This window comes from Brachyhypopomus gauderio, unplaced genomic scaffold (assembly GCF_052324685.1).
Source record: "Brachyhypopomus gauderio isolate BG-103 unplaced genomic scaffold, BGAUD_0.2 sc97, whole genome shotgun sequence".
NCBI classification, from domain to species: Eukaryota; Metazoa; Chordata; class Actinopteri; order Gymnotiformes; family Hypopomidae; genus Brachyhypopomus; species Brachyhypopomus gauderio.
This window is the reverse complement of record NW_027506918.1, coordinates 756,796-776,389: the sequence shown is the minus strand read 5'-3', so window position 1 is coordinate 776,389 and position 19,594 is coordinate 756,796. Positions and strand designations below refer to the sequence as shown.

The window sequence follows — 19,594 nt, the reverse complement described above, 5'->3', positions numbered from 1 at the left end:
TGCCAAGACTCCACAAGTTTGCAGGATACTCAAGGATGAAATATTCACCCGCTGGGGTGTCCCTGCGTTCATTGTGACGGACAGAGGACCACAGTGGACCAGTGAAATGATGGCGAAGTTGTGTGAAGCATGGGGCGTTACTCAAAAACTGACCACAGCATATCATCCCCAAACAAACCTGACTGAAAGGGTGAATAGAACCCTGAAAACCATGATTGCCTCCTTTGTGGGTAAACATCACCAGGATTGGGATCGGTGGCTACCTGAGTTTCGTCTATCCATCAATACTGCGGTTCATGAGTCAACTGGTGTGCAGCCTGCGGTGTTAGCTTTGGGGCGCTTCATAAAGGGCCCATTTGAACGCCTCATTGCTGTGGCTCCTACACCATACACTGCAGCCTACAACACTTTACATGACCACACAAGGTTGCGTAGGGAGGTAGAAAGGCATCTGGGTGTAGCTAGAGCCAGACAAGCCAGATACTACAATGATAGACGCAGATGTGTACAGTTTGTAGTTGGGGATCTGGTTTGGATCAAGACACACCCTCTGTCGAATGCAGCTGCTAAGTTCTCAGCCAAACTTGCGTCCAAGTGGAAGGGACCAGCTCAGGTTGTGAAGCAATTAGGCCCGAATAATTACAGAGTGAGATGGGGTGACGAGAAAGAGAGGACTGATAACATTAACGTGGTTGACCTTAAGCCCTACTATGGCCCTGCTATGCCGCTGGCTGGGGGGGGGGGGATCTGTAACAAGCTCACTATAGGTCTGCTCCGGTTAAGGTTTTATTGTGTTCTTTGTGTTGTGGGTTGGGGGATGTTTTGAACGATACGAAGAGTAACGGTATCGCATCGCTTTATCCCTTACACATCCATTGAGCCCTTGCCACCTCATTCACGACGTCACGGGCAAATCATCGAATGGGAAGTGAGGAACGTGTAAATAAGGACGGCACGGTTGGACGGTGGGGAATACCTGTCGAGAGAGCTAATTTTTCGGAGTCGCCTGGCGTGCACGCCGAGAGTTTTGGATTGTTTTACTGAGGGTGATCCGGCGCGGGATAACCAGCTCGGAGCTCCGATCGGACTATGTCGCAGAAGTTGTATCTTCCTTGCTGTGGGTGAGCCGACGGATTTTGGTGAGGCCGCCGTGCCTCCCATTCATTTCCGTTCTCTAGCTCTCTCTCCTCCATCTCCTATGTGTCTGTGGAATCATTGACTGTGTCGCGCGGCGATTAATCAAGCCGCTGGGGGAACGGACTTACGCACTTACACTCATACATAAACACGCACTCACAAACATGTTGAACGGACACACAGGGGACTAAGATCGCCGAGTCTTAGTGGTTTCGTTTGATTTATGGTGTTAATTGCTTGATATGTATTTATGTATGTATAGGTGGGGAAACAACGGGAGGGATTAAAATCGGTCGGTTGAAACTGTATTTCGTTGTACGAGCTCCAAGCATTACTCTCCGCCCTAACCTTAAAAGGTGTTTGTAACGTCTCGCTATAAGAGTGGATCCATTAGCAGGGAGAGTGTTACAGTGGTGGCCCGTATGGGGATATAGGAGTAGTAACGTCTGGGGCAGGCTGTTCAACCTGTTTAAGTTTTTTTTTTTGCTTTCGTGAGCAGGGTAGTTTCACCCGTTGGGTTTTTGAGCTCCTGTTAGAACACACTAACGTACGGACCCTTTACTCCGAAAAATTAGCTCTCTCGACAGGCCGCAAACATTCCACAATGGCTTGATCCAGATGGTTAAACCGCTCCTCTACATACTCCTTCATGTGTACTGATAACTTATCAAAAGGAGTTTTTTGCTAAACAATCTTTTTCCAACTTGAAATGTTATGACTTTTCCTAAAGGGACCCCATCATTAGAAAAATTGATAATTTGTTTTTGTTTATGTTTCCAAGTGAGCTGTACACCAATAGTATCCTAACACTATCTAATGGGTCAATTTGGGCCCGTGAATTATAAAAGCATTTAAATACCAGAAAAAAAGTTCAAAGGCCATACACAAACACTCTCTCACACACAAACTCTCTCTCTCTCTCTCTCTCTCACACACACACACACACACACACACACACACACACACACACACACACACAAACACTCTCTCTCTCACACAAACACTCTCTCTCTCTCTCTCTCACACAAACACTCACACACACACACACACACTCTTTTTTTCACACACACACACACACACACACACACACACACACACACACACACACACACACACACACACAAACACTCTTTCTCTCACACACAAACACACTCTCTCTCTCGCACACAAACACACTCTCTCTCTCGCACACAAACACACTCTCTCTCTCACACACAAACACACTCTCACACACACACACACAATCGCACACACACAATCACAATCACACCCACACACAATCACACACACACACAATCATAATCACACACACACACACAAACAATATCACACACAATCACACACACACACACAAACAATATCACACACAATCACACACACACACAATCATAATCACACACATAATCACACACACACACACACACACAAACAATATCACACACAATCACACACACACACACAAACAATATCACACACAATCACACACACACACAATCATAATCACACACATAATCACACACACACACACACAAACAATTTCACACACACACACACACACACACACACAATCACACATACAATCACAATCGTACACACACAATCATAATCACACACACAATCTCACACACAATCACACACACACACAATCACACAGTCACACACACAATCACACACACACAATCACACATACAATCACAATCACACATACAATCACACACACACACAATCACACATACAATCACAATCACACACACATACAATCACGTACACACAATCTCACACACACACAATCATAATCACACACACAAACACACACAATCGCACACACAATCACACACACACACACACACACACACACACACACACACACACACACACACACACACACACAATCAAAGAAACTGGATTGATGTATGAATTGACCTGCATTTGACCTGCATCTGCACTCTTGATCTGCAGCTAACCCCTCATATCACACAAGCTCCCAAACAAAGCAAAAAACTGACATATAGATATAATAATCTCATACATAATAAAAACAAATGCAAAATAGAGTATATAAAGAGACCCTGAATAAAAGCACCCCTGTGTAAAAGATAGATAGATAGATAGATAGATAGATAGATAGACTGATTGATTGATTGATTGATTGATTGACTGATTGATCGATCCCTGGGGGGGAAGTCAATTATTACAGCAGCAATGCAAAGAAAGTCAGGAATTACATACACAATAGAATAATATAGTACTTTAAATAAGAAAACTAAGACCTAATGTGTGCAAATAAGTGTTGTGTAAAGTTGTATCAAGGTGTAGTCTGCTGTGTGACCCTAGAGGGTTTAGCAGTGTCCTGAGTCCTCTGTTTAATGTGAGCCTTTGGTTGGTAAGTAGTAAAGTCACAGTAAGAGTGTTCCTGAGAATGGTGAATTGTTGTACAGTGTGATCGCTGTTGGGAGGAGTGATCTCCTGTACCGTTCCTTGTTGCAGCGGAGTTGAAGGAGCCTGTTACTAAAAGTGCTCCGCTGCGTAGTCAGTGTGTCATGGAGGGGGTGGACGAGGTTCTCCATGATGGCAGTGAGTTTTTTTAGGGTCCTTCTCTCTATAACAACCTCGAAGCCCTCCAGAGAGCAGCCCATTACTGAACCGGCCTTCCTGATCAGTTTGTTGAGCTTAGCTGCATCTCCTTTCCTGATGCTGCCTCCCCAGCATACTGCAGCAAAGAAGAGGGCACTCGCAACAACAGACTGGTAAAAGAGTTCCAGCATCTTGCTGCACACGTTGAAGGACCTGCGCTTCCTCAGAAAGTAGAGTCTGCTCATTCCTTTCTTGTACACAGTCTCTGAGTTAGCCTTCCAGTCCAGTCTGTTGTCCAGAACAACTCCCAGGTATTTGTAGTGTTGGGGGCTTTAGACTTCTATCAACCACTATAGCCCAGCGTGTTCGTTTGATGGGAAAGAGATAGCAGGAACAACCATACCAAAATTATAGCAATACCAAAAAGGCCTTTATTAAAACAGAGATATCTCTGGGGATCTCACACATTCTAACATCCTCCCCTCCTACCCACAGTTCTTCCATACCTTACATGGTATTGTTATTTGAACAAACAAGAATTCTCTCTCTTTTCTGCAACCCCAGCATTTCTTATACACGTATATATGGTTCCTGTCTATGGACTGTCGGGTCGGCGAGAGGTCGCCATGCATGAAGATGCTGTAAATCCATATTTCCCCAGCGTCAGCATAACCAGGCCTCCACTTTCTGCTTTTGCAATCTTACCCTTTCCACAGTATGATTTCCCAACGTCCCTTTTTAGGGTTCACAACTCGGACACGTTTAAAACAGTAGTTGCATTTAATTCCCATATTATGTTTAAAGGGTAAGCAAAATATATTGTTGCTAATGCTAGTGCTAAGCAAAAACCCAAAATCACAACAAACCCTCTCTTGATCTCTGATAAAACAGAGATCACAAAATGTTACGCTCTCATCTGACTCCCCATGATACAACAGTCACACCATAGCTGCTTGTCCCTGAGGATCCCTCTGTTCAATCACGGTGCTGATAAAGTATCACACTAAGTTTCTTACACATGGAATACAACAACAATTTTGCAGTTGCTATTAAGACAATAAAGGCCTTGACCCACCATGGACCCACATACACAGGGGGCAGTCCCCTGAAGGTCCTGGTGAGACAAACATTTTATGGCTTCACATTCAAATCAAAATCAAATCAAATATATTTGTATAGTGCTTTTCACAACACATGTTGTCACACAGCGCTTTATAGGATTTACAAGGTTAACAATCATACGGGTCCAGATCCCTAGTGAGCAAGCCAAAGGTGACAGTGGCAAGGAAAAACTCCCTAGATGGTGGGGAATAGGAAGAAACTTTGGGAGGTCCAAGACTCAAAAGGGAACCCATCCTCCATTGGGCGGCCCGTTAACATTCTGTTACATAGTAATCATCACATTGGTGCCAACTTTAATAATAATGCAGAAACAAACAAAAAACAAATAACAATAAACCAACAATAAACAAAGTCAAATAAACAATGTTAAACTAGGCTTTTGACGTGCCCCAGCTCTAGTGTTATTATGACTCGTGGTTTGAGAGCTCCGTATCTCTGCGCGCGTGTGATGTCTTCTCAATGACTTGGTGACTGGTAGATCTGCTTATGGCGTTGATTCTCACTTCTCCTTACGCCTGGACAGAATAAGCTTCACCGACAGCTTTTTAATGCATTTTACCATTATTTGTACAACCTTGTGGTTTTCCTGTCGGATGTCGCAAGCGCGTTGGGGGGCCCCCGAAAACTTCTCACTGTCATGAGCTCATACGGAGTGAATCCTGTAACAAAATTCACTGAAGATCTTCTGGCCAACAATACAAACACCTACATTTGTGCACATATCTTTTCCTTTATCCTTTGTTACCATTTATCCTTTCCAATTTACCCTGAGATTGAGAATGATAAACCAACCCATATTTGTGTCTCAAACCCAAATTTTGTTCCACAAATTTTAGCTCCTAGCTAGTGAAGTGCATCCCATTATCTGAGTACACTTAATTTATTATACAATGGTGCAGTATCCAGTAATTTATCAACATTTTGCAGACCAACTTAGAGTCCTCTGGCCTGGTGGGAAATGCTTCTACCCAAAATAAGAATTTATCCACAGTCACTAACAAATACCTTAGTCCCCGTACTGGTATTAACATGTCAGTGTATTCAGTCTGGATCTCCTCTCCTGGCTCCTATTGCCCAGGAAACTTGCCTAGACCTGGTCTTAAAACACAAGTTATGTGCATTACAGATATTCACATTTTCAGTCCAGTCTGCTAAGTTAAGTATGGATGTGACCAGTAACACATTTTCCTTCAATTTTGCTACCCCGTGTGCTTCAGACAACACTGATTTAATCAATTGACTTGGTAAAACGGTCTCCCATTAGGTCCTTTCCAAACCTCCTTACCTCATTTACCACCTTTGTTTAACCACAACATTTTTCCTGTAGTTTGCGTAGCTCTGAATCCTATGGCAGAGGAGACCACTGTCCTCTGCCCTGCAAACCATCTGATGGGCTCCTGTAACATATCCTGCCTCTTTTTAGCGGCCACGTCCGCAGCTGCATTAACTCTGTATTAAATTGCCCCCTTTTGATAACTTGAACATTTAATGATAGCAACTCTTACCAACAGTAACACCTTTTACATCTTCTTATCATTTAATGAATTTACCTCCTGAAGTAGTGTAACCTGCTCTCTTTGTACAGAGTTCTACATGAACCACTCCTTCCACGTACGCAGAGTGTGTACAGATGTTAACTTTCTTGCCTTCCACCCACCTTAGTGCTGCAATAACAGCCAAAATCTCAGCCCTCTGTGCTGATTATACTACCCAGTTTTACCTGAATGTGCTACCCAGAACTCGTCTGCGTCTCCCTGAGCTTCCATTACCACCACACCTGATTCAACACCACCATCTCCACTCCTGAACCTGCCCACATGTTCTCTACCCCAGGAATTGGTTCCATTTAGCTGCATATGCCACCTCAGTTACACACTCATGTGCTGGACCCTTCAACATACCATATTAATTCCTTCAAGTGAAAACATTAGGTTTTAAAACACAAAACCTTCTGTAGTGTGAACATTTGTAATTTTACAAAAGCCATGACGCTTTGACTGGTTAGAATATATAATGAATGTCTTGTGACTATGTGTGCTGTTTTATTTATTTAGATACTTTAGCACCTTCCTGTCCCCCCCTTTTTCTGAAACACAAAAGGGTGTTTCAGAAACATCTAGGGTAATCTGCCTGTGTCTCAAACGCAGCTGGTGGCTGTGAGATAAGGCCAACGTCATGAGGTCCCTCTGACCACAGAAAAGCTGTTATCTGATTTAAAATTAAGATATGGTCAAGATGATCGCAGTATTCTCTCTCCTGGAACCTGCTCAACATATCACATTAGAATAACTTTGACAAATGACATTGTTTTAATGAACGAAGTATTACAAGACTTAGCATGGCTCACACCTGGAATATTAGTTATTACCAATCCTTAGCTATAGTGGCTCTCCTAATCATACACCAGTGTCGCAAAGCAGGTGTCAGCCTCACAGGGACCACCACACCCTCAGGTCCAATATGCCCCTGGTTGCAATCTCCCATACCTGATCCTGTAGCTCTTCCTCAAATTCCTCCCCAAAATCTGGATCCCCTATTGGGTCATAAAACAAAGTAACATGCAGTAAGTCGGGTGGCAGGACATAAGGCTCGAGGAGATAAATCCACGGCTTCCAGGCCATAAATGCAGAGTGGATGCCCTTTGCAGTACAAGAGTCAGGTTCCACGAGGCCCCAGTATATGTCGACTGTAGGGGGCCTCTCCGTGGAGATCAGGTACATTCCGGTGTTTGTTTCCTGTGAACACTGGATCTCAGTACCGTCCGACAGCGTCACCACCAGTCCTAGAGGGCTACACAACACAGTAGCTCCTAGTTTAGTCAGAATGTTTCTTCCGCAGAGGTTAACAGGTGCCGACTCTGAAATGAGGAACTTGTGGTTAATGGCCTGCTGGCCACATTGCACAGTCATTGGAACAACTTTATGCAGATTTTGGTCACAGAATCAACATCAAGTAAAACACAGTTGATTGCTGAATGAGTTGCTCCTTTGTTTCAACCAGAAATGACAACCTTTGAGTACGGGCAGTGAGGGTCAGCATGGGGTCTGCCGCAGCTTTGGTTTGGTGCTGGTACATACAGACTTCTGGACCTCCCTTGTCCAACGGTGTTCTGAGGACACTCCCTCGACCAGTAATACTCCTGCCCACAAAAAAACATCCACCCGACATGCCACGACCACAGTTGCCAGGACAACCCTGACCACCGTTGCCCCTTGCCCGACCCCTCCCTCTTAAACTTGAGTTAAATCTCATTGGTGGGTACTCCCACTCCTGTTGCAGATAAGAAACATATTGAGGAGTCTGGGGCGGGCCCCTGTATGCGTACACTGCCTGCGTACACCATTTTCTAAACTAGTTAAGGTGTGAGCATTGGGACCCTGGGTGTATACCAGTTTGGGACACCCAGATGTATGCTGCTTGGCTCAGATAACTTGTGGGAGTTGACTTATCCAGCCATGTGACTTTAGAAATGGCGGATGCTGCTCGTACTGGCCATTTTACAGAGGGCCTCACCTAATGCTCCATTATGTCTAGTGAGGGGTACTTCATGTAACAGGTGGGTTGTGCCTGCTGCATACTAAAAAACACTTAACTTAAACAGTAACTTCACTTTAACACTAAGAATATGAAGGACCACCGTGACTATGCAAGGAAGAGAAACTTATATATAAGGGAATGTTAACATACCACAGGGCACAGGGAAAACACCATAGGAACTAAAGCAAACTAGTGATACAAAAACAAAACATAACCTTAGTAACAAAACCAGACTGCTAAAAACATGTGTAGCAAGGGAACATGTCAGTAACCTAAACAGAAGAGAAAACTGCTAGACAGGCAGATGCAAACACTAATAATGCATGAACATCTATCATACTTTCATTAATAACCAGACATCAAAACAAACTAAGAACAAGGAGGCTAGATGAACCAGTAAAAATCCAATACCAGCAAAGATTTTAAACATTTACCTAAACAAACTTATGACCCGACTGACCAGAGTAACAGAGGGAAAAAACACAAGATCACAAACACAATAGCCCACGATCAGAACATATAAAACCAGGAACTAAATCCCAGACAATAATGAGATATAAACTAGAAACAGCTGAGATGGCAAATGAAGGCAGAACTATACAATGAATGTATGACAGTGCATCAACGTGCTACCACACCTCTAACGTCTCCCAAAGCCAATATCTTTCCTGCTGTCAGCTTATCCAATTTAACTAGCCAAATGCCTCCTCCCTCACTGAGAGGGGGAAGGTGGTCAGTCAGGGCAGTGACGTCAGTCAATGGCAGAGGCTGATATTCCCGAAGGCCAGTGGGCCTGTGCACAAATGGCATGTTTAAAACTACCTGTAATTTTGACTCACTTTTCCTAGATCTAGTGCCCTGGTACGGCCCTACAGACTCATCCAACTCACAACACTCTGGGACTAAATGCTGGGGTGAGAGAGGCTGCTCTGTGACATTGCATCACTCTTCTCTGGCTTCTATAAGTTCCTCTACTAGGGAGACACTTCCTGACTTCAAACCACCGCCCCCCACCATTTCTTTCTCTGACATGTTATCTCCACTCTCATCACTTCCCCCCGCATGCACGCTCTCGACATCTGACTCCAACCTCCCTTTTAATTTGCAGTTAACCCTTACCGCGCGACCTGACTTACTTTTATTGTCTATTTCCCTTTTTCTTGGTCCCTTAACTCCCTTCTCGGTCTTTCCTAGTTTAATTCCTTTAGCAGGATTAGCATGTTTTTTTTTATTAATTTATTTATTTTTTACCTCTGCTCGCCTGCCTGTCTTCTGTGTGCAGTGTGTTATAATGTTCACCACTTCCTCTCTGTCAGTCTCTTCAGAGCGCTCAGACTCACTTCCTGAGCTAGATCATAAGGTGGCACATTTTTCTGACTGTCTGCTATCTTCCTGGCCTATTCCCCGATAGCCCAAGCCAACAAACTTATATTTTGCATTGCAATGCTAGTTCTCTTTCACAATTGATTATTTTATGGTTTAACTGCGCTCGCTTCAGTCTTCCTACATTCTCATGTTGCTCTTTCAGTTATTCTAATTTGCAGAGAGACTGTGATGATTTATGGTCAATGATGTCACCTAAAGACACACGGTCGTCACCTACCTGTCTTGGTCACCTCATACTTTTAATGTCGCATAACAGTAGTTGTATGAATTACTTTACAAGTCACAGTCATTTGTTCCTATAAAGTTTTCCACTCACATAAACCAACACCATAAACCAACCATTTTACATCAAACTTTTGCATACATTTCACATTTCCTTACCAGCCATTGTTGATAAAAAACTGGTACTCACCGGAAGTTGTCTTCAACTTTACTTACTAGACTGAGGGTTCTGTTGACACCGTAAGGTTTACCACCCTCAATCAATACAGGTTCTTGGTCTGAAACTGGGCGATTTTGGGGGTACCTCAGGTCCCCGGGACGCCTCCTGACCCAGCTGACTCGAGAACGCCGCTCGGTCTTACCGTCGCCTCATCAGGCAAACGGGAGGGTTTGCCACACCTCAGGAAACAAAAAATCACTTATCAGTACATATATACTTTACGCGATTTGCCTTATTTTATTCCTTATTCCTTTTAAACCATATATTTTACCTTTATTTCCTTGTTACCTTTTAAACCATATATTTTACCTTTTAAACCAAACCAAAAAGGATAATAAAAAAATTAAAAATTGCTATTTAATTTAGTATCGACCAAACACCATTAGTTCATCACAATTTGGAATTATACAAATGTGCAGAAATTTAGTTGTAACAGGTATTCTGCTTTACCTTTAATTGAGCTCGGACGAACTAATGGTATTTTAGAAGACGTGTTCCAAAAATCTATCTCTTCCCATCACGTCGGGAGGTCACCAATTGTTGTGGGCTTTAAACTTCTATCAACCACTATAGCCCAGAGCGTTCATTTAATGGGAAAGAGAACAAAGAGAATTTGATGGGCAGGAACAACCATACCAAAATTATAGCAATACCAAAAAGGCCTTTATTAAAACAGAGATATCTCTGGGGATCTCACATTCTAACATTTACATCAGAGAGACCCAACAAGTGTTGGTACATGCAGTCTTTATATACTGTTTTCTCCTCCCCTCCAACCCACAGTTCTTCCATACCTTACATGGTATTGTTATTTGAACAAACAAGACTTCTCTCTCTTTTCTGCAACCCCAACATTTCTTATACACGAATGCATGGTTCCTGTCTATGGACTGTCGGGTCGGTGAGAGGTCGCCATGCATGAAGATGCTGTAAATCCATATTTCCCCAGCGTCAGCATAACCAGGCCTCCACTTTCTGCTTTTGCAATCTTACCCTTTCCACAGTATGATTTCCCAACGTCCCTTTTAGGGTTCACAACTCGGACACGTTTAAAACAGTAGTTGCATTTAATTCCTATATTATGTTTAAAGGGTAAGCAAAATATATTGTTGCTAATGCTAGTGCTAAGCAAAAACCCAAAATCACAACAGTAGTTGTCCACCATTTCCATGTTCTGACCCTTGATGTTGACAGGCCTGGTTATTGTTTTCCTCCTCCTGAAGTCAACCACCATTTCCTTGGTTTTGGCCACATTGAGGGTCAGATGGTTCTCCTCACACCACATGACGAAGCTGTCCACTAGGTCTCTGTACTCTCCATCCCTGTCATCCTTGATGCATCCTACCACCACAGAGTCATCAGAGAATTTCTGCAGGTGGCAGAGGTCAGACTTATACTGGAAGTCTGTGGTGTACAGGGTGAAAAGGAATGGGGAAAGAACCGTTCCTTGTGGTGCTCCAACGTTGCTGACTAAGCACTCAGACCGACTGGATCCCATTTGCACATACTGGGGTCGTTCAGACAGGTCCACCCGCATCCTGTCCATTTTCCCTCTAAGTTTAAGAGGTTGGATGGTGTTGAATGCACTTGAAAAGCAAAAGAAAGTGACAGTGGAGTTGCTGTTGTTGTCCAGGTGTGCATGTGCCTTCTGCAGTAGGTAAATCACTGCATCATCCACACTGACCCGCTGCTGGTATGCAAACTGCAAGGGATCCAGAAAAATGCTTACTTGAGGTCTTAAATAAGCCAGCACAATTATTTCCATGACCTTCATAACATGTGATGTGAGGGCCACAGGTCTAAAGTCATTCAAGGAGGTGGTCGTGGACTTTCAGGACCCTCGTGCTGATGTTGTCAGGTCCTGTTGCTTTGCCCAGCCTCAGTTTCTCTAGTTGCCTCTTCACCTGACCAGTCGTCACCACTAAGTGAGTGGTGTTTCTATTGTTTGTGGTGATTGCTGTGTTGATGGTTGTGAGGTGAATAAGTTAGGAGGGGGTGTCTCCATTGTTCTTGGTGATTGCTGTGTTGCTTGTGTAAATGGCTGTGCATTGAGGTGGACTGTTTGTGTGTGGTAGACCATGGAGCAATGGTGCAAGTATGGGAGGGAGGGGTGTTGTGCTGAATCTGTTGAAGAATATGTTCAGCTTATTGGCTTCATCCACGCTGCCCCCAACTGTCTGTTGTCTTCCCTTAAAGCCAGTAATCTGCTTCATGCCAGTCCACACCTCCCTTATGTTGTTTTGCTGGAGCTTTCCCTCCAGCTTTCTTCTGTAGGCCTCCTTGCTCTCTCTCAGCCTCCGTTTCAGCTCCTTCTGCACCAGCCTGAGTTGCTCTTTGTCGTTTGCTTTGAAGGCGCGTTTTTTTCTCTTGAGTAGCCCCTTTAGGTCTTTAGTAATCCAGGGCTTGTTGTTTGGAAAACAGCGTACTTTCCTGACTGGAACAACAGTGTCCGTGCAGAAGTTGATATAATCCATTATGCATTCTGTCCTGTTGTCAATGTCCTCACCAGCTGCTTCACACAACACCTCCCAGTCTATGGTCTCAAAACAGACCTGTAATGCCTCCGCTGCTTCCGGTGACCACTTCCTGATCTCCCTCTTTGTTGCAGCCTGTCTCCGATCCACCGGGCAGGATGTGGGTGTCAACAGAACCAGATTGTGGTCTGACCTTCCCAGTGGTGGAAGTGCCGAGGACCTGTATGCATTCTTAACATTCGCATACAGAAGAACTTTGTTCTCCCTGGTACCACAGGCAACATATTGGTATTTTGGCAGTGTGGTGGAGAGTGTGACATTGTTAAAGTCCCCAGAAATGATTATTCGTGCGTTGGGGTGCTGAGTCTGGAGTCTCGCGGTAACCGAATGGACAACGTCACACGCCATTTCCATGTTGGCCGCCAGTACAATGTAAACAATAACAACAATAACTACCGTCAGTTCACGTGGAAGATAGTACGGTCTCATTCCGACTGCTAGCAGCTCAATATTAGGGCAGCAGTGACGTTCTTTCACCGTAATGTGCCCAGGATTACACCATCTGTTATTCACAAACAGTATAACCCCGCCGCCTTTCTTCTTGCCGCTAAGCTCGGCGTTCCTGTCCGCCCTTACCGTCTGTGTAACGCAGGGTGTACAGACCGGTACACACCGCGTAAGAAAATGAAGGGTGTATTGAACCCAAATGTCGTTAGGAACCAATTGGGATAAATGCTTATAATTAGGACTGTGTGTATAAAATAAGCACACGCGAACAAAACGAAAGTCGCTCTGCATACACACCATAGCAAAATGAAACTCAAAAAAAGACGCGGAATAAACTCAACGCGCGAAAACGAAACTAAAAGTACGCGGAAAACTCGACGCGCAAAATAAACAAAACCGTGAACACACGGGAAGAGAAAATAACAAAGACAATGGAAAGAACGTGATATATAAAATAGGATGGGGTACATGTAACTTTGTTATCAAAGCCGTCTTGACAGGTTTATTGCCCCCCAATAAAACTTTATGACCCCAATAAATTTTTATGACCCCTCCCCCTTATCGTGTTCTGTACATAGTGGGGATGAGATCTAATAGTAATTGTTTTTTATCAGGAGTCCCTAAATGCTCCTCTTTGAAGTAGTGTGTGTGTGTGTGTGTGTGTGTGTGTGTCTGTGTGAGGGCACGTGTCTATGTGTGTGTGTGAGGGCATGTGTGGGATGCCGGAGCGTCTGAGTGGGGCAGCGTGGCAAGGAGGGTGTTGTGAATGGGGAGATCACCGTCTCCATTGTGCTTTAAACTATGTTTGTGTGTGATAGGTAAGAGCGTGGATAGCCCCCCCTAAACAATTGACTCCCACCAATCTAATGTATTAGGGATCATCCTGTGTCTGTAACCAGATAGTGATCCTGTCTTTGATGCGTGTGTGTGTGTCCAGGTGTGTGTGTGAGTGAGGGCGCGTGCCTAGGTATGTGAGGGCACGTGCCTATATGTGTGTGTGTGTGTGTGTGTGTGTGTGTGTGTGAGAGCATGTGCCTAGGTGTGTGTGCTATCCAAAATCATATGGTCTTTTGAAGTATGAGCTGTGTGTCCCAAACCAGAGTGTCTCTAATTTAAATTAGTTGATTTTTATCAGAAACATATGGCTGTAGAGAGTCGTTTGATCAGGACCATCGTGAGACCCCTTTATCTAAATTAGTTTAGATGGTCTGAGTCATCTTAACGCAATTACCGTTGCAATCACCTGTCTGCATCAACTTCACACAGATAGTGTCTTCCATGGAAAATAAATATATTTTAGATAAGTAAAAAGTTTAATTGTCTTAAAATATTTACAACCTAGAAAAGTCTCGTGGATCGGCCGTTATCTTAATCAACTGAGTTCATGCAGATACTCGTTTAATTCATGGGGGAGTGGCTTCTCGCGAACAAAGCAGATTTTTTTACGCGGGATTTCCCCCGTAAAACCTGCGTGGCTTTTCTGTATAAATTCGTTACTAAAAAGCAAAGAGAAGTGTATCTTTTTTCCTGCGTTGCCGAGAACGAAAAAGCGCAAGAAAACTATGGCATCTAACAGCGTTAACGGTAAGAAAGATTTTCACTATTTACTTTTATTTTCATTGTAGATGGTCTGATTAATCTTTTTTAAATTTGCAAACAACATTTTATTTATCAATAACCAACCTCTTCCTAAATGCTATGTTTCTCACTGTTGTAATATATTGTTGCAGGGGGCGATGATCGTATGGTGTCAGAAGTTGCTCGCGATGCAGCGGGTGAAAGTAAGTATTTTATTTAGCATTTACTTTTTAAACGTTTACTTTTAAAAAAGATTTTAAACGTTTACTTTTTAAAAAGATTTTAGAAGTTCTTTTCAACTTTTCAACTGTTCGTGAAGGGGGTAGTGGGGGGGTGTGGCGTGTGTATCGCCCCAGAATGCAATGCGGGGGGCTGGGTGATAGGTGGGGTTTTGGGGGGTGCCTTAGTGTGATTTAAACTCGACGCGCGTTTCTCTTCAAAACAGCTCTATGCAATTGCCCGTGTTCCTGCGGACCGCTTTCAAGACGTCGTAAGTTAATTTACACATCGCAAAAAATGTACTTAGTTTTTTCGATTACTGAGAGCATTTTGTATTTTATTTACAGCTATAGTGTTTGGAGAATCTAGCGTGGTGAGGCCGGTGGCAATAGTGACGCCCAGAATTCGTTTAACCCTGCAAGTACCTAGTAAGTAAAGAGAAAATAATTATTTTTAATTATCAGTGATTTGTGTTGTTAACTGTAATGAACATTTTACATATTTTCTTCATTAGATACGCCTGTTGAAGAAGAACCATCTGACGAGGGTAATATTTCGGATATTAATATCGATCCCGAGCAGGAGGGTTACGGGGCTCCGGATAATATCGAGGAATACGACGCAGGGTACACGCCTCCCGGTAAGATTTTAAAAAACAAAAAACTAATTTTATTTTACCTTTTACGTGGAATAATCGAAACTCATTTCTTTTATGTTTTGTTTTCAGCATCGGACTCCGAAGACGGATATACTGACGAAGAAACCGAGTCACCCTACGTGATTCTTTTGGGGAGTGTAGAGGAGTACCCTACCGAACTTTTTATTCAATTCATGCAAGCCAAGGACGCTGTGGTTTTCGCTTTGGAGGACCTGGGTTTTAGTGAACGGAACGGACCATCTGAAGCGTTATCGGGGGAGCTACACCGCAGTTTGTTCGTAACTATACGTCTTGTTCAGGAGTTTTGGCGCATCATTGATCACATTCACACGCGGTAGGCTCGAGCTTATTACCTCTTGTGTTTGTTTTTTCTGAGTTTTTTTTATTTTAATCTTATCCTTGTTAGCAACATGTCTGAAGAATCCAACTATGTAAATACCGATTTAATCAATGTTGTAAATGAATTACCGAATGTAATACTGCCTGCTACAAACCACCGGGGTTTTGATGAGCCGCGTAGCGTGCCTGATGAGTTGGATCTAATCAACCAGAGTTTGCTCAGTTTACAGAATAGTGTTGTAAATGCACCGTTTGATGTCTTTGACGAAATAAATCAGAATTTGATGACGATGGATGTTGAGAATAATATTGTTTCTAGTTGTGATTTTTCTTTGGGTCAAAGTTTAAATGTTGACGCTGATGAGGGTTGTTCTAATTGGACAGCAACCAGGTCTTTGCATGGTACACTAAATGAGCCCGCTAACTGCACAGAAATATTGTCGGATACACCCGTAGCTATTAGCCCCAGTTATAATGAGGCAGATTCCTTCGTCGAGGAGCTGTCAGATATTTTAAATGATATTGACGGGGGTACCGGCTGATCTCTCCAGCGATAACAGCTTGTTTGACCAAATTGAGCGCATGTTTGACGGTATTGAGGAGGCCGAGTTGATTAGCAACGAGCCTAACGCTCAGCAGAGTGGGTGTGGCTCTAGTTCAGCAGATTCTGACACCCGTATGGTGAAGAGACCGCGTTTTAATAACACCGAGCTTCGTAGAGCTATAAATTTTTCGGCTCTGCTACAAAACGTTGATAGCTTTGCTGAATTTTTTGTAATGGTTTTGGAACAGCTAGAGGGGTTGTTGGCCGAAGCTAACCCCTTAATTTCTGCCGGTGATGCGATTACTGTAGCAATACGTGGTGATACGATCGATGTGGGGTCACGTGTACCTGTAGTCAATGGCAGGGTAGAAATGGATCATTTTCTGGCATTATTTGAAAATGCAATTCAAAGTAAAGTTGAAATATTATCGGATGATACATTAGAAATCGTTATTCAAATTGTTCATGCCCCCAGAGGCGGAGCCGGAAGGAAGCGTAAATTAGCTGATCTGCTGGAATCAGAAATTGTTTGTAAAAAGTTAAAAGAGTTGTATGTTTTCCATAACCGGAATAACTTGTGTTTTGCATTATGTGTAGTGCAGTTATTGAATCCAGAAATGAACATTGTAGACGTGGAGGCGTCGGCTAACAATTTACAGCGTGATGTTGGTCTAACTGCTGAGCATATGGTTAGTTTTGCTGATATACCTTTGTTTGAACAGCATCTGGGGTGTAAAATTGTGATTCTGTATCGTGACAGGTCAAAGAAAGGATACAGTTTTTTTCAAACCAGCGAGTTACCTCATGATAGAACGATCTTCATATATCTGCAAAATAATCATTATTACGGTGTAAAGAATGTCAAGGCCTTGTTGGGTAGTGAATATTTTTGTAAATTCTGCTATGCTACATACAGTCGTAAAATAGGTCATAAATGTGTTTACCACTGTAATGTTTGTCTTGACGCTGAATGCTACAAACGTAGTGAGGATAAGTTAACTCGATGCATGGACTGTCAAAGGTTGTGTAGGTCACGTTATTGTTATGACGCGCACAAACGACAGACGGGTTCTGTGGAGGGTAGTAGCTTGTGTAGCAGAGCGTTTTACTGTCGTAACTGTAACAAGGTGTTTGACATACCATTATCAGGCCGCATGAAACATAAGTGTGCGGAGCCGCGTTGTAAGCTCTGTGGCGAGACAATTGATTCGTCACATGATCACCAGTGCTTCATTCAACCACTGCCTGTGAAAGAGCCTTGTGAAAAGCTCATCTTTTATGATTTCGAATGCCACCAAGAAACGGGTAAACATGTCGCTAACTTCATCTGCTGTATGGATTTTAAAGGAGATACGTGGACTGCTGCTGGAGAGGATTGTGTGAAGCATTTCTTCACTAGGTTTAGAAATAAGAAATTTTCAGGGTACACGTTCGTAGCTCATAATGCTAAAGGGTACGACTCGTATTTGTTGCTCAACTATCTCGTCAAGCAGGGGGTTACTCCCACCATCATTGCGCAGGGCAGCAAGGTGATGTGCTTTACCGATGATGCATTCAATCAGAGGTTTATTGACAGCCTGTGTTTTCTGCCTATGAGGCTGGCAGCCATGCCGCGTGCGATGGGGTTCGCGACAGAAATCAAAGGGCATTTTCCCCACAGATTTAATATTCCTGAAAATCAAGGGTATGTGGGGCCTTACCCCGCCCCCGAATTCTACGATGTTGACAACATGATGAGGAAAGACAGAGACGAGTTTTACCGCTGGTATGAGACTGTAAAAGATGGTGTCTTTGATTTTGCTAAAGAGATAGAATTGTACTGTGTAAACGACGTGAAGATTTTGAGAAATGCATGCATGATCTTCAGACGGGAAATCTTAGAAAACTCAAACGTTGATCCGTTTAGCTGCATCACTATAGCTAGCGTGTGTTTAAAAATTTTCAGAACTCTCTTTTTAGCTAGGAACACCGTAGCCATTCCTCCTTTGGACCTGTATATAAATAGACAGAAGACGTTTTCTACACCCGCTATTCAGTGGCTAGAATTCTTAATGCGTAGCCAGAACATTCACATACAACACGCTCTCAATGGCGGTGAAGTATGGTTCGGCAGATACGCGGTAGATGGTTATTATGAGGCAGGAGATGGGTCAGGAAATGTCTTTGAATTCTTAGGATGTTTTTATCACGGATGTTCAAAGTGTTTCGCGCCACACGCCCAACATCCCTTATACAAAGACATGTCTTACGGGGAGGTGAGAGAGAGAACACAGGACAGAATCCAATACCTGAAACACACCCATAAGGTACAGGTGACTGTATTGTGGGAGCATGAGTGGTTGGAAATGAGAAAATCTGATGATGATGTGAAATGCTTTCTGAAATCATTCGACATGCCAGAACGGCTGAACCCACGTGATGCGCTGTTTGGTGGGAGGACGAACGCACTCCACCTCCACTATGTGGCACAGCCGGGCGAGAAGATCGAGTATTACGATTTCACCTCACTTTATCCGTTTGTGAATAAGACAAAAACATATCCCGTGGGGCACCCAACGATCATTTTTAAAGACTTTGAACCGTTGGAGAATTACTTTGGCATTTTCAGAATCGAAGTGCTTCCCCCTAGAGGTCTGTGGATGCCTGTCCTGCCATTCCGTGTGGGGGGGGGGGGGGGGGGGGGGGGGAGGAAAGTTGTTGTTTCCTCTCTGTAGAGAATGCGCGATCGCAGGGATGTCAAATTGCCAGCACAGTGATGCTGAACGGGCTCTAACTGGTACGTGGTCTAGCATAGAAGTTTTGAAAGCTCTGGAGCTGGGGTATACAGTTATCAGAATTTTTGAAGTGTGGCACTTCCCGGCAAACTCATCAGAACTCTTTTCGGGGTACATCAAGATGTTTTTAAAAACAAAACAGGAGAGCTCAGGCTACCCGGCATGGGTCAAGAACAGTGATGACAAACGCGAGTACATACGTCTGTACAGCCAGCGTGAAGGCATCGTGTTGCAGCCTGAAAATATTACCCAAAACCCTGCTAAGAGATCTGTGGCGAAGCTGGCTCTGAATTCTCTTTGGGG

General features: G+C 43.6%; 1 protein-coding gene and 1 long non-coding RNA gene across 2 annotated transcripts; one reads left to right on the top strand and one right to left on the bottom strand.

Moving 5' to 3' along the window:
• Positions 1 to 3,046: 3,046 nt before the first annotated feature.
• Positions 3,047 to 10,782, bottom strand: LOC143496595 (uncharacterized). Its single transcript, XR_013125664.1, has 3 exons — positions 10,649 to 10,782; positions 10,470 to 10,507; positions 3,047 to 10,377 (listed from the first exon to the last, which is right to left on the bottom strand). It is a non-coding gene; the product is annotated as an uncharacterized LOC143496595 (long non-coding RNA).
• Positions 10,621 to 19,164, top strand: LOC143496594 (uncharacterized). Its single transcript, XM_076992766.1, has 5 exons — positions 10,621 to 14,960; positions 15,203 to 15,247; positions 15,324 to 15,404; positions 15,491 to 15,616; positions 15,704 to 19,164. The coding sequence occupies exons 1-5, from the start codon at positions 14,924 to 14,926 to the stop codon at positions 15,970 to 15,972; spliced, it is 558 nt and encodes a 185-aa protein (XP_076848881.1). The 5' UTR covers positions 10,621 to 14,923; the 3' UTR covers positions 15,973 to 19,164.
• Positions 19,165 to 19,594: the final 430 nt, after the last annotated feature.

Bases quoted from the DNA above. Each gene is read 5' to 3' on its own strand.
- LOC143496594 (XM_076992766.1), top strand. From the start codon at position 14,924: ATGGTGTCAGAAGTTGCTCGCGATGCAGCGGGTGAAA. The intron at 15,248-15,323 runs GTAAGTTAATTT...TTTTATTTACAG, and splicing joins CGGACCGCTTTCAAGACGTC to CTATAGTGTTTGGAGAATCT. The intron at 15,405-15,490 runs GTAAGTAAAGAG...TTTCTTCATTAG, and splicing joins TTTAACCCTGCAAGTACCTA to ATACGCCTGTTGAAGAAGAA.